The sequence below is a fragment of the Lacerta agilis genome, chromosome 12 (assembly GCF_009819535.1).
Source record: "Lacerta agilis isolate rLacAgi1 chromosome 12, rLacAgi1.pri, whole genome shotgun sequence".
NCBI lineage: Eukaryota > Metazoa > Chordata > Lepidosauria > Squamata > Lacertidae > Lacerta > Lacerta agilis.
Window position 1 is genome coordinate 14,432,786 of NC_046323.1, and position 12,728 is coordinate 14,445,513.

A 12,728-nucleotide genomic window follows, 5' to 3' on the forward strand; every position below is an offset into this window, starting at 1 on the left:
CTTCCGTACATTACTACTGGGAAAACCATAGCTTTCCTATTTTCATCTTGGAGGGTATGGGATTATGCAACCTCAGAGCCAAAGAGATAACTAACTAACTAACTAACATCCAGAAAATTCTTTCCAGTAGCACCTTAGAGACCAACTGAGTTTGTTCTTGGTATGAGCTTTCGTGTGCATGCACACTTCTTCAGATACACTGAAGAAGGATGCATGCACACGAAAGCTCATACCAAGAATAAACTCAGTTGGTCTCTAAGGTGCTACTGGAAAGAATTTTCTATTTTGTTTCGTCTATGGCAGACCAACACGGCTACCCCCCTGTAACTGTAACTAACATCCATGTATAGTCAAGTTTTTTAATGTTTAATGTTTTGTTGTGTTTTTACATAAGTTGGCAGCTGCCCATTTTCATTGAAAGAATGTTGGGGGCTATGCAATATCAAGTTAGACAGAATAACTGCTGGATTTCACTCTGCTTGAATGTATGCAAAAGACAAAGAGATGGGAATATAAATCTTCCAGAATTCATTTTGAAGATTCTCACTAGTTATGGTTAGTTTCAATGATTACTCATGTAAATAAACACCTTTGGTTTTATTCAGCTGTCCAATGTTCCGTAACTTATTCTGCTGGCAGAACAATAGTAAAATATTTCTGAAGAATTTCGAACAGACTTTAGACTGATTGACCCATGCAGTGTACGTATACAGCTCAGAGAAGGTACTTACAGTGACATACTGTGCTTGTGTAAGCAAGGCCTTATTCAAGCCAGTATATATCTTCTTTTGGATTCTTTGAAATAAGTGGCGCAATCAAGAGAATCCAGTCAGTACCGCCGCTGCCGTCTGAACATTAAAAACACCTGAAGAAGTGTGCATGCACACGAAAGCTCATACCAAGAACTAACTTAGTTGGTCTCTAAGGTGCTACTGGAAGGAATTTTTTTATTCTATTTTGTTTTGACTATGGCAGACCAACACGGCTACCTACCTGTAACTGGACCTATGAAGAGAGTAACAATTAAATTATACAGTGCTGAACTAACACTTTATAACTTTTAATAAATATCTCCACAGGCATCGTGGGGAGGCTCAGCTTTGCTGTCGAGGAAGCACCGCAAACTTCTGCAAGGCATCCACAGGTAGATGGCGTTTAATTTGGAGAGGGGATAATTGAAGCCAAACGTAAGCATTTTTGGAAGTCCCATTGACTTCAGGGAGACCATCATTTCTCATTGAAACCACAGACACTCACGCTTCGTTTTGGATAAATTGTGTCATGCTCACTATGAGGATGATGATTGGAAACCTGGGGGAAAAAAAGATGAAGAAAAAGTCTGCTTTATCGTATGCGGTCACACTGCAGTTGCAAAGTAATTGTCTGCTTTTGTCCATTTATCACTTTCATAGGGCCAATTCGGTGGCATGGAATCCTCATAAGATGCTAATGGCAGGGATCCAGTGTTGTGCCCTTCTGGTGAAAGACAGTTCTGTAAGTCTTTTTTAATGCAACTGAAGTGTGTTTCTGCTGCATTGAGAAAATAGATAAATCAACTTAGGTTTTCCAATACAAAAGCATAACATTGCAGACAATGCAAACAGCACATGAGGTGCTAATGAGGGGTGGCGGAAAATACGTGATTTCTGCATGTGAATGACACCCAAACTTCTACTTAACTGCCAGTATTTTTAAATTAGCAGCTCTGATTAGCTAATTTAGGAGTGTGCGCATGCCCGTTTCAAGTAGCAATACAGTGGTACCTCGGGTTACAGACGCTTCAGGTTACAGACTGCTAACCCTCGGGTTAAGTACCTCGGGTTAAGAACTTTGCTTCAGGATGAGAACAGAAATCGCACGGCGTAGGCAGCATGAGGCCCCATTAGCTAAAGTGGTACCTCAGGTTAAGAACATATTCAGGTTAAGAACGGACATCCTGAACAAATTAAGTTGTTAACCCGAGGTACCACTGTAGATTGCATGACTTTAAATAGGTTTGGATCCGGATCAAATTTAAGAAATTTATATTGGAGTCTACAGATATAGATACAGTTAACGTTTTATTATTCTATTTGATATATTTTTTTCCCTTCTTTTCTGAATCAACGGAATTAGGAAGTGTTTAGAAGTTAAATGCATTAGTGGGCAAATAATGACTTAAATAGGACTTAGGAAAATATGGGAAGGCATGTTAGAATGTCATTGAATTAACAAAAAAAAAGTTGGGGGAAGGTGAAAGGGTTTTTTAATTGATTGAAATGGGAAAGCGCTTGGGCTGCAGAGGCAGTGAAATGCAGAGATTAGTAAATCTGTTGTAAAAGTACAGATCAATCAAAGCAATTGCTGGGTGTCCTCTTACGTTGACAGGAAGTTCTGGGGAAGAGCACAATGTCTCCCACGCTGTCCTGTTAAAATAAACCTTTCCCTAAACGAACCCTGTCAACACAAGCTTGCATTTAAGTGTCTGCCTGTTTAGCTAGGAGAATCATAACCAAGTAAGCTGCCATGCAGCCTTTATATGTTTGAGATCCTTTAGAAAATAAAATGTTCACTGTACTGAAAAAACATGATATAGATATAATGTCATTAAATATATATATACCAAAAGTTGATGTTTGACTGCATCTCCAAATCACAACATTGTTCATCACAGGGTAGATTTGATTTAAATCAAATCGATTTAAATCACGATTTAAATCACTAGTCAGTAAGACTTGATTTAAAACTTCTTTTTTACATAAAGACTCATTCTTGCTGGTATAATATTAATATTTACAACCAGATGAAGGTTTCATTTTTGGAATAATATATTTTCAGAGCAGTTTTTACAGTTATATAAAAAATTACTGATTTGGTTATACTATTAGAAATACATTGATAGAAATTATGAAATCATTGTGACGTTTACTAAGTTAACTGTTTATTTTTGGACAACTTTTCTGCTATACTTTAATGGAAGGAGAAAAATTATTGTTTCCTTAATAACAATTTAAACAATTTATTTAACTAAAATAATAACAGTATAGCATATGTATCCATGTTTGTTAACTGATGTAGTTAAACAATTTAAAAAACAAACAAACACACACAATAGACTGACTTTTAGCACATATTAAAAACTTAAAACAAATTCCTATTTCCTGATGAATAGCCTTTGGACTATAATGTAACTTAAATAGAAAACTATCTTTAGAAAGATTTTTCCTCCAAAAGCATTTTATTTTAAAAATCCACTTTAAATTTTAAAAATCCAATTTAAATTTTTTAAAAATATGATTTTTAATTTTTTTAAAAATTGATTTTTATCCACCCTGGTTCATCAAATATATAAAGGCTCCAGATTTCTGTAAATTTAGCAACCATGTTTCCCCCCCCCCCCATATCATTTGTCTGTAATTATTTTGGATCCAGTTAATCTGTGCTGGCATAGAGCAGAATGTACATATAGAAATACTGCATGAGTATTCACTTCGGCAGGGGAAGATGTTTCATGCACACAGTTCATAATGTACATGAATTGTTCATCAGCATCGTAAGGAGCATTGAGAGCCTGGGTAGCACATTAGAATCACTGAGTTTTCGTTTGCATCCTAACTCTGTGTCTGTATATACCAGTGGCTAGACAGGTGTGAGATACTCATGCATTGGTGGACAGATATAAAAGAACAAAAAGCATTACACGGAAAAAGAAAACATGGTTATGTATCGAAGCACAATATGGCTCAAGCTTAACTGACAAGGGTGTCAGAAACCGCGTCAGGAAGTCTGCTCCACAACTTTGAAAGGTCGAGTTCCACCACTGGAGAATAATGTTTGCAAACCGAGAAACCTTTCCATAATTTGTATTCCAAGACACAGTTTCTCAAAGAATTGCTACCAGTAATTTAGTTTTTGTTTTTTGTTTTTGCAGTGGGGGGGGGGAGAGATGCAGGGAGTGATGGCAGATGGGCAGCAATAGGCATGAAATAAAAACATATCCATGGCCACTGTAAGGCTGGGTTCATATGTATACCCCTGATTCTTCATTCTTCATCCAAGGATGCTTACAACCAAGACACTTGCGAAGGAAGGAAGGGAGGGAGGGGGGAAGTTTAAGGTTTACAGTATTTTGAGAAGATACCTGTTTCCATACTTGGAAGTGGTTGAAAGTACACACATGTTGAATTCCTGCAGTTTTGAGATAATTATCTAAGTCAGTGGTGTCCAAACTTTATTCAAAGAGGGCCAGATTTGATGAAGTGAAGGGCCGTGAGGGCTGACCAAAGGGCCAACAAGAGTTATTGACCTATTTTTAGGATTGAGGTTGTTGAGCTTCTTTTTATGATTTTACCCCAAAGTTGTTGAGTCTTTTTAGGGTTTTACCCCAGGAAGTAAACTGCCACAGGGGCCGGATTAAACCAACCGGCGGGCCGGATTAGGCCCCCGAAACGGACTTTGGACATGCCTGATCACAAAGATATATTCGCCGGTCTTTTCCTTCTTTTTGCCATTCAATCTGCAGGCTCTATTTCCTGAGTCAATGTTTCAATTTCTTCATTTATTTCCTCTTGGGTTAAGGCTAAGGGGTTAGGACTTGCCTGAGGCCACCGTGAGCTCATTGCTGAAATGATATTTGAGCCAGAGGACTTGGTGGCTCCAAGCTCATTTCCTCATACTGCAACCCACAAACATAATAGAGAGCCAGACACATTGAATACATGAGGACTTAACTTCCAGGTGACATGTCTAGGATTGCATTGTTAATCACTCCACTGCAGCCACCCATCTTCATGAGGAAGATGATTTGCTTCTTGCTGACGAAGTGCTGCTCATTCTTAATTTCCATGCATAATTATTTGTCAGTTTGTTGGGGTGGGCTGCAATGTTTAGTCAGTTAATGGGTTAGGTGAATTGTCTGAAAACATTTTGATTGACTGGGGGGAAAGGTCCTTATTTTTTTCTTTAGAACTATTTTTCAAATAATGTAAACTTACATGCATCAAGGTCTAAAATCCTTGCTTAATCAGCAGAGATTTCTTCCATCTTATGACAACCCTGGATAAAATCACCTGATCAGGGAGGTTGTCGCACAAATTGCTTAGAACTGTGGTGCCCGTGGAGATCTGCAAGCCACCCATTTGTGAGATGTCATACTGCACATGGATATTAAGTTCCTACTGAAAACTTTCCTGTTCTGCCAGGCAATTAAGAGTACACCCCCAACAATGGTCAGTTGGTGTTTGTTTTCTTCTGTTAACATTTTATGATTTTATCGACTGATTTTTATGTTTTCATACTGCTGTAAACGGCTGTGATTTTTTTTTCTTATACAGTGGTATATAAATATTTTTAATAGATAGATAGATAGATAGATAGATAGATAGATAGATAGATAGATAGATAGATAGATAATACTCTCCTAGAGACTTCCATTGATCTATCTATCTATCTTGTTCAATGTTCTTCGGGGAATTCTATCCCTCCCCCGGTGGCAGCAAGAAGCATAGAAAAACAAAGAAGAGTTCTTAATGAGTTTATTCAATCATCACAGCGAGAGACGAAGGAAGGCAGTCCGTCTCCCATTAATGGCGTTGCTCCAACTGAGCTCCTCCCTCCTCCCTCCCTAGCAACAGCACTTCCCCTTATGGTGGCTGCCAGGGGCTAATTGTCTCTGAGTCTTTGGCTCTCGCACTCTCAATGAACGCCAAGTTCTGGGAGAAGGGGGGGCGGTTCAGAAATACTCTCCAGTGAGAACGTGTCAGCTGGCTGCTCTGCCTCCCCTGGCTCTGTCTCCCCCCTCCTTTCTCCCAACTCCTCTGTCCGTCTGTCTCTGAGCTGTGACCTTCCACAAACCACTGCTGTAATTCAATGCTGCCTTCCTCTTCTCTGGAAGCTTCAGGAGAAGCGCGGGGGGAGGGAGGGGATCTCCACCATTCCTCCTCCATCTCGTCCCCTTCAATCCAGTCCCTGACATTCAAGCACATAGTTAAACTGACGGAATTTGCTTCCATGAGATGTAGTGATAGGTGGATAGATGGATTTTAAAAGGGCTGAGAAGACGAACCCATGGAAGTTAAGGTTATCCATGGCTGCTGGTCACAATGGCTACATGCTGCCTCCAGGATGGGAAGGGTGCCTCTGAACGCCACTTTCTGCACAACAACTGTCGGAGAAGGATATTGCTATCATGTGCTGTGTTTGGGTCAACAAAGGCAACTGGTTGGCCACTGTAGAATCTGGATGCTGGATTAGAAAGGGGGGGCCTCTTTTGTTACATTACGTATGGGTGTTTTGCATCTTTTAAACCTTCTCCCTCAGTGATGCTAAATTTAGAGCAAGACCGATTGACATCTAGTCTTTTCTCTCCAGTGGCCTCCCTAAAGGATTGTTAAAACTTTCCCTTTTAGGACTATAAATGGCTGCTCTCTTCCTGAAGTAGATTGTCAGAAGCTGTCTGGCTAAAAAAAAAAATTTTTTTTTAAGCTATTTGTACTTTTAATATTGTGTGCTGTTTTAGTGCTTTATAGATGCTTAAGGTTATTATTATTATTATTATTATTATTATTATTATTATTATTTTATTATGAATTGTTTTAGAAATGCTTAAGTTGTTGTTTTAATTCACTCTGCTTTCTTGGCGAGGAAATGCGGGGTGTAAATGTTTTAGTAGATGAATATTGAAAAGATAGATACACGGAGAAGAAGGCTCTGCTGCAACCTGTCAGTACCCATAGAAGGACGTAAGATGAGAAAATTGGCTCTTTTTCAATCCAGGACTTGCGTTTTGTACATGATGCTGAATAGCTTGTGTCTGGTATGCATATGTTTTAGGTTTTGCCTTGACACATTCCCCCCTCTGTTTTATTATAAGCTTGACAGAGTTATCTGTGCTATATTGTAATGCAGATTAAAGGCTGTACATTCAGTTACAGAAATACAGACACTTTCATTAGGCATAATGTCAGAGTCCTTGTAAACTCTTTCCTACAGCAGGCAGGCAAGAAGTGGTGCACAGAAGTGGCATCAAATACTAAACTTATTTTCTGTCTGTTCACAGTGCACATCTTCTATATTCAATTTAAAAGTGGATTGTGTGCTCCGTTGTGAGATGATATTCGGCAATATCATTATGAATTGGTGTGCGGTTCTATGGCCTTCATGCTCTGCTGGGAAATTGGGCAGGATATCTTTAACCTGAACACTGGCTTGCAGGCCAATTATATTTCCAAAAGCAACTTATTGGACAGAGCTGAATCAGAATTGAAATCGCTCCCATTACTGGCTTTAATTCTCTTTTCTAGCTCTTCTGTTTTTCCCCAGCACCTTCTGACTACATGCTTCCAGTAGCTTTTTGCTCAGCGCCTCTCGCCCAGTTATCAATCTGCATCCTTCTCCCACAACTTTCCATTCTGACCTGTGTGCCTCTAATGCATTTCCAAGTATTTCCATACTTCCATATGTGTGCAGCATTTTGTAGTCAAAACATTTGGTGCAGAATTCGTACCTGATTGATGCAGAGACTTTTCTTCTCATCCTTTTACTCTTTCAAGACCTTCTCTGTAGCATTTCTCACTTTTTCATGTGCTCAGTTTTGTGACTCAGTGGTCAGAACTTAGCAACTTGGGAAACATGGGGTGTCTACCAGTAGCTCCCTGAGTGATCTTTGGCGATCACTCGTAGCCAAGTAAGATTGTCTTCCATAAACACGGTTTTAACAATGAGTCCGTAAGTGACTGTGGAGTCAATTCTGGATTCACACGTCCTTCCACAGTGGGGACATTGGTTTCCGGGCGGGAGTTGATCATGGTGTGGATTTGCCAAGCGTGCCTTCCTCTAAGCACATTTCTCCCTTGCATCCTGAGTTTGAGTGTCTAATAATAATAATAATAATAATAATAATAATAATAATTTATTATTTGTATTTAAAGCCCACAACACCTTTGGTAAAGGCTGTTCTCCAACTGGAGTGCTCACAGGCCAGTGTTTCCCACTTGTCAGTGTTTATACTACATTTTTTTTAAGATTTGCCTTGAAAGAGTTTTTGAACCTCTTTTGTTGACCACCAGCATGATGCTTTCCATTTTTAAGTTCGGAATAGAGTAGTTGCTTTGGAAGATGATAATCAGGCATCCGCACAACATGACCAGTCCAACAAAGTTGATGTTGAAGAATCTTTGCTTCTTCCAGTACACTGGTATTAGTTTGCCTGTCTTCCCAAGTGATGTGTAATTTTTTCCGGAGACACCATTGATGGAAACTTTCGAGGAGTTGGAGATGGCATTTATAAGTGGTCCATGTTTCACAAGCATACAGTAAGGCTTTGCTTCCTGGCTATAGTTGGGCTTTTTGTTGGAGATTGTCGACACAATATGCTGTCCTTAGAAAATGCAAGTAAGCACGCAGGTCTGAATGCTGTTCTGCTGGCCAGTTTTAGACTTTTGCATTAGGATCCCTCACTTGTAGCAACCCAGAATTAGACTTGAGGGTGCAAATTATCACAGCCAGCCCTACTGCTCATCGGTGGCAGCAGGTATGCCCCTATCTGAACCACAGTTTTACACCTGGTTCCAGGTGGTGGCCCTCAGAGTTCTAGTTAAAAGCAAAGTAGGTCCATGGAGTCTGAAGGATGTGGTATGCTTACTGACAGTAGCCTGTATTGAATTCCTTTTAACTAGATGTGCCAGAGATTGGGCATGGGACCTTTTTCATGCAGGACATGTCTTCCATCAGTGAGCTATGGTCCTTCTTAAGGCCTGTCACTTTATCAGCTTGCATGCATCACTTTGTAAAGTGGTGTATGTCGTTGCAAAATAATAATAATAATAATAATAATAATAATAATAATAATAATAATTTCACATATACACTGAACTATTAGTGACTGACCAGGAATAAGACCTTGGGGTCGTATTGGATAGTTCTGTGAAAGCGGCAAGATTGCTATATGCACTATATGGAAAGACACAGCCCTACCCACTATAGAAGAATGGCTGATAAATCTATTGGACTTGGCTGAGATGGCATGTTTAATTAGAGAAAGTTCATTACCAACATTTGTTAAGGGTTGGAAATCTCTTACGGGCTTTTTGCATGAAAGAGAAAATGAACTTGTAAAATCTGGATTTGAGGATTAGAAACATACTGGTTTACAGAAGATAGAATGGTTGGAATTTAAGGAATGACAAAGATCCAGAGGTCCTTTTATTCTTCTTCTTTATCCTTCTTTAGTTTTTTCTTTATTTCCCTTTTATCACTTTCTTTAGGTTTCTCCTCTCCTTGTCTTTTTCTCCTTTCTGGCTTTGTTCTCTTTTAGACCAAGTAGCTGTTTTATCTCAGTGCGTTATAAAAAAGATACTTTGTAATGGGTATGTATTTTTGTATATCTTTGAATAAGTATCAATAAACTTTTTTAAAATTTATTTTTTAAAGGATAGTTCGGAGAAGATGTAAACTCAGTGTTGGGCTGCTGTGAAAAAGGCAGATTCTATGCTAGGGATTGTTAGGAAAGAACCTGAAGAAAAAAGTGCTGATTTCATAATGCCATTATACGAATCTATGGTGTGCGTACACTTCTGGTCACCTCACCTTAAAAAGAGTACAGTCGTACCTTTTAAATTTAATCCGTTTTGGGAGTCCATTCAACTCCCGGAACAGTTTGAAAACCAAGGTGCAGCTTCTGATTGACTGCTGGAGCTTCCTGCAGCCAATCGTAAGCTGCGTTGGACGTTCGGCTTCTGAAAATCGTTCGACAACCGGAACAATTACTTCCGGTTTTCGATCGTCCGGGAGCCGAAACGTTTGAGTTCAAAGGCATTTGGCTTCTGAGATTCCACTGTATTGTAGCATTGGAGTGACTCCCCTTTGAGAGTTGCAGTATTTGGGACTTCTTAGTCCAGAGAAAGAGCAAGTTAAGACAGAAATGTATAAAACCATGCATGGCATGGGAGACAGTGCATGAGTTTTTCACCCTCTCGCAAGACTAGAACTCGCGGACGTGCAGTGAAGCTAAATGTTGGAAAACTCAGGGAGGTATAAGGAGCTACTTCTTTACACAGCGCATAGTTAAACTGCAGCATTCACTCCCAAAAGTGGCAGTGATGGCCATCATCTTGGGTGGTTTTAAAAGAGGGTTTGACATATTTTTGGAGGATACTGATACCAGTGGCTTCTAGCTATGATGACTGTGCTGGAAAAAGGTCGGCCATTGTGATAACAGGATCCTGGACTAGAAGGGTCATTGGCCTGATCCAGCAGGCTCTTCATATGTACCCAGCTGCGAAGACCACGCTGGGAATATATTACATTCCCAAGACATCGACAGGAAGTCTAGGGTACTGTTCAGATTCTGCTGAACCCCAATACCTATCAACCCCGGCCAGTGACCTGGAAGATACTATGTTGGCTGACCTTGAGTAATCATAAATTATTAACACAAAAATCAGATATTCAGAGCTCATGTGGTTTAGTAGCTAAGATGTGAGATTAGAATCTTTCCCATAGTTCACACCTGTCAGAAACTACCTGGAATTATTATTATTTATTGAATTTATATACCACCCTATACCCAGAGGTCTCATCGATGTGTTTTTTTTTGTACATTTTCTGTGCACAAAAGTGATAGTAGCATTAAATATTCATCTGCTGACATATCAGTTGAGGTTCTCTGCTGAAAAGGTTTTTGTACCAGCCCTCAACAGTTACTAGAATGTTATCTGTAGATTCCTAAACCTAATGGTTAAGTTCAAGACGTAGTCTTAGAAATCCTAGGTTTATAAAATGTTATAGTTCGAGGGTGGGGATGGGAGGGCCATTCTATGTCTTCTTCCAACAATCTTCTGTATAACCATGAGAGAAAATACCAAAGGTTAGACTGTCAGAATTCTAAGAAAACTTCGGAAACCAATAAAAATTGCATAGCAATTGAGACATCTCACCTTTTAATCTGAGTAGCTTATTTTTAGCCCTGTGTTTCTCATTCCTTCAGCTTGCTCTTTAGATACAGTGCTTATATTGGATGATTTTGCTGTCCTTGAAATGCATTTTCAAGACACGTTCATTGTGGTTTACTATTCCAGTGCTCATCGCTACTCAGGTGTTTTGCTTTAGGAGATAAGAAATAAAGAGGCAAAGACACAGGTTGCTGGATAAACTAGAGCCACTTTCACACAATTGTAGAAGCGTAGAGTTTCAAGAGACCCCGACGGTCATCTAGTCCAACCCCTTGCAATGCAGCAATCTCAACTATAGCATCCCTGACAGATGGTCATCCAACTTCTGCTTAGAAACCTTCAAGGTAGGAGAGTCCACCACCTCCTGAGGGAGTCCGTACCACTGTCAAACACAGGCTTCCTCAAACTTGGCCCTCCAGATGTTTTTGGCCTACAACTCCCATGATCCCTAGCTAGCAGGACCAGTGGTCAGGGATGATGGGAATTGTAGTCTCAAAACATCTGGAGGGCCAAGTTTGAGGAAGCCTGGTCAAACAGATCTTACTGTCAGAAAGTTCTTTCTGATGTTTAGTTGGAATCTCCTTTCTTGTAACTTGAATCCATTGGTTTGGGTTTGGAGGAGAAAACAAGCTTGCTCCATCTTCCATGTGATGGTTCATATCGTGTACCACAAGGTTGCAAAGCCCTGTGTGAGAGTCTCTGGAATCACTATTCGCCTAAAACTGCCTCAGGATATTTAATAATTTTTCCACCTCTTACCTTTCCCTCCCCACTACACAGGCCTTCTGAAACCAATAAAAATTGCACAGCAAGTATCTGCTATCCACAGGCTTTATATTGACTGTTTATTGAGACGCCTCGCCTTTACATTTCAATTTCTTACTTTTAGTCCTGTGTTTCCCATCCCTCCTGCATTCTCTTTGCAGGTGGTGTCCCTGAAATTCATTTTCAAGGCACATTCACTGCAGTTTAAGATTCCAGTGCTCTTCACCACTCAGATGTTTTGCAATGGCATTTTCTATGGAATTAATTTGGAGAGTAAGAAGCCAATGAATCACTGAGTGAAATAATTTCATTTTAAAGCTGGAATCATCGTGTAATAAAATGGTCTCCCTGCTGCCTGGTTTTAAATGTGAAGCACTATAGAATTTTAGAGAGAGATCAGAGTTGATGCTCTACTTGAGTGTATCTTTATGGTGCGGAGTGAGAGAGTTATATGATAATATTTAGAGGCTGCGCATGGTAATAATGAAACATTTCACTGCCTAGCGGTGCAGGTGGTAATGTGGAAAACCTTCTAGCATGTGGCCATGCATTTGTCTCTGAAGCCCATAAACCACTGAGGATTGTGAAAGAAACATCATGTAGCCTAGAACAATATTCAGCAGCAATTTACTTAACGGTGCAATCCTATACGTGTCTACTCAGAAATAAGCCCTGCTGAGTTCAATGGGGCCTGCTCTCAAGTAAGTGAGGATAGGATTATTATTTGGGGGGGGGGAGAGAAACAAACATAAAAACATCCTGGCCTGAGATGTTGTGTGCCTGTGTTTTAAATACAAATTCCTGGAGCTCCTTGGCTACTGTTGAGTCAGTTTCTGGAAAGAGTTTACAGCAGTTATTCCCAGCTATAGGACAAGTGCAGAACTGGATAGTGCAATTCAAGCACAAGGTTTGTAGGGATTGAATGTGCCGAGTAATTATAGAATTCCACCCATTGCCTTGCATTAAATTTAAATTACGGCAGGTCTGTTTTGTGAATAAAATCAAGGTCCTACTAATTTATGGAATGAAATTCAG

At 39.8% G+C, this 12,728-nt stretch overlaps 1 protein-coding gene across 3 annotated transcripts in view; it reads left to right on the forward strand.

Annotated features, from left to right (window-relative positions):
• The window catches only part of GADL1 (glutamate decarboxylase like 1), a 90,004-nt gene that overhangs the window by 41,516 nt on the left and 35,760 nt on the right, over positions 1–12,728 (forward strand). For all 3 annotated transcript variants that reach the window (XM_033165125.1, XM_033165126.1, XM_033165127.1), the window contains 2 exons: positions 1,080–1,144; positions 1,413–1,494. In XM_033165125.1, coding sequence (XP_033021016.1) covers positions 1,080–1,144; positions 1,413–1,494 — 147 coding nt within the window. The remainder of the gene's footprint in view (positions 1–1,079; positions 1,145–1,412; positions 1,495–12,728) is intronic.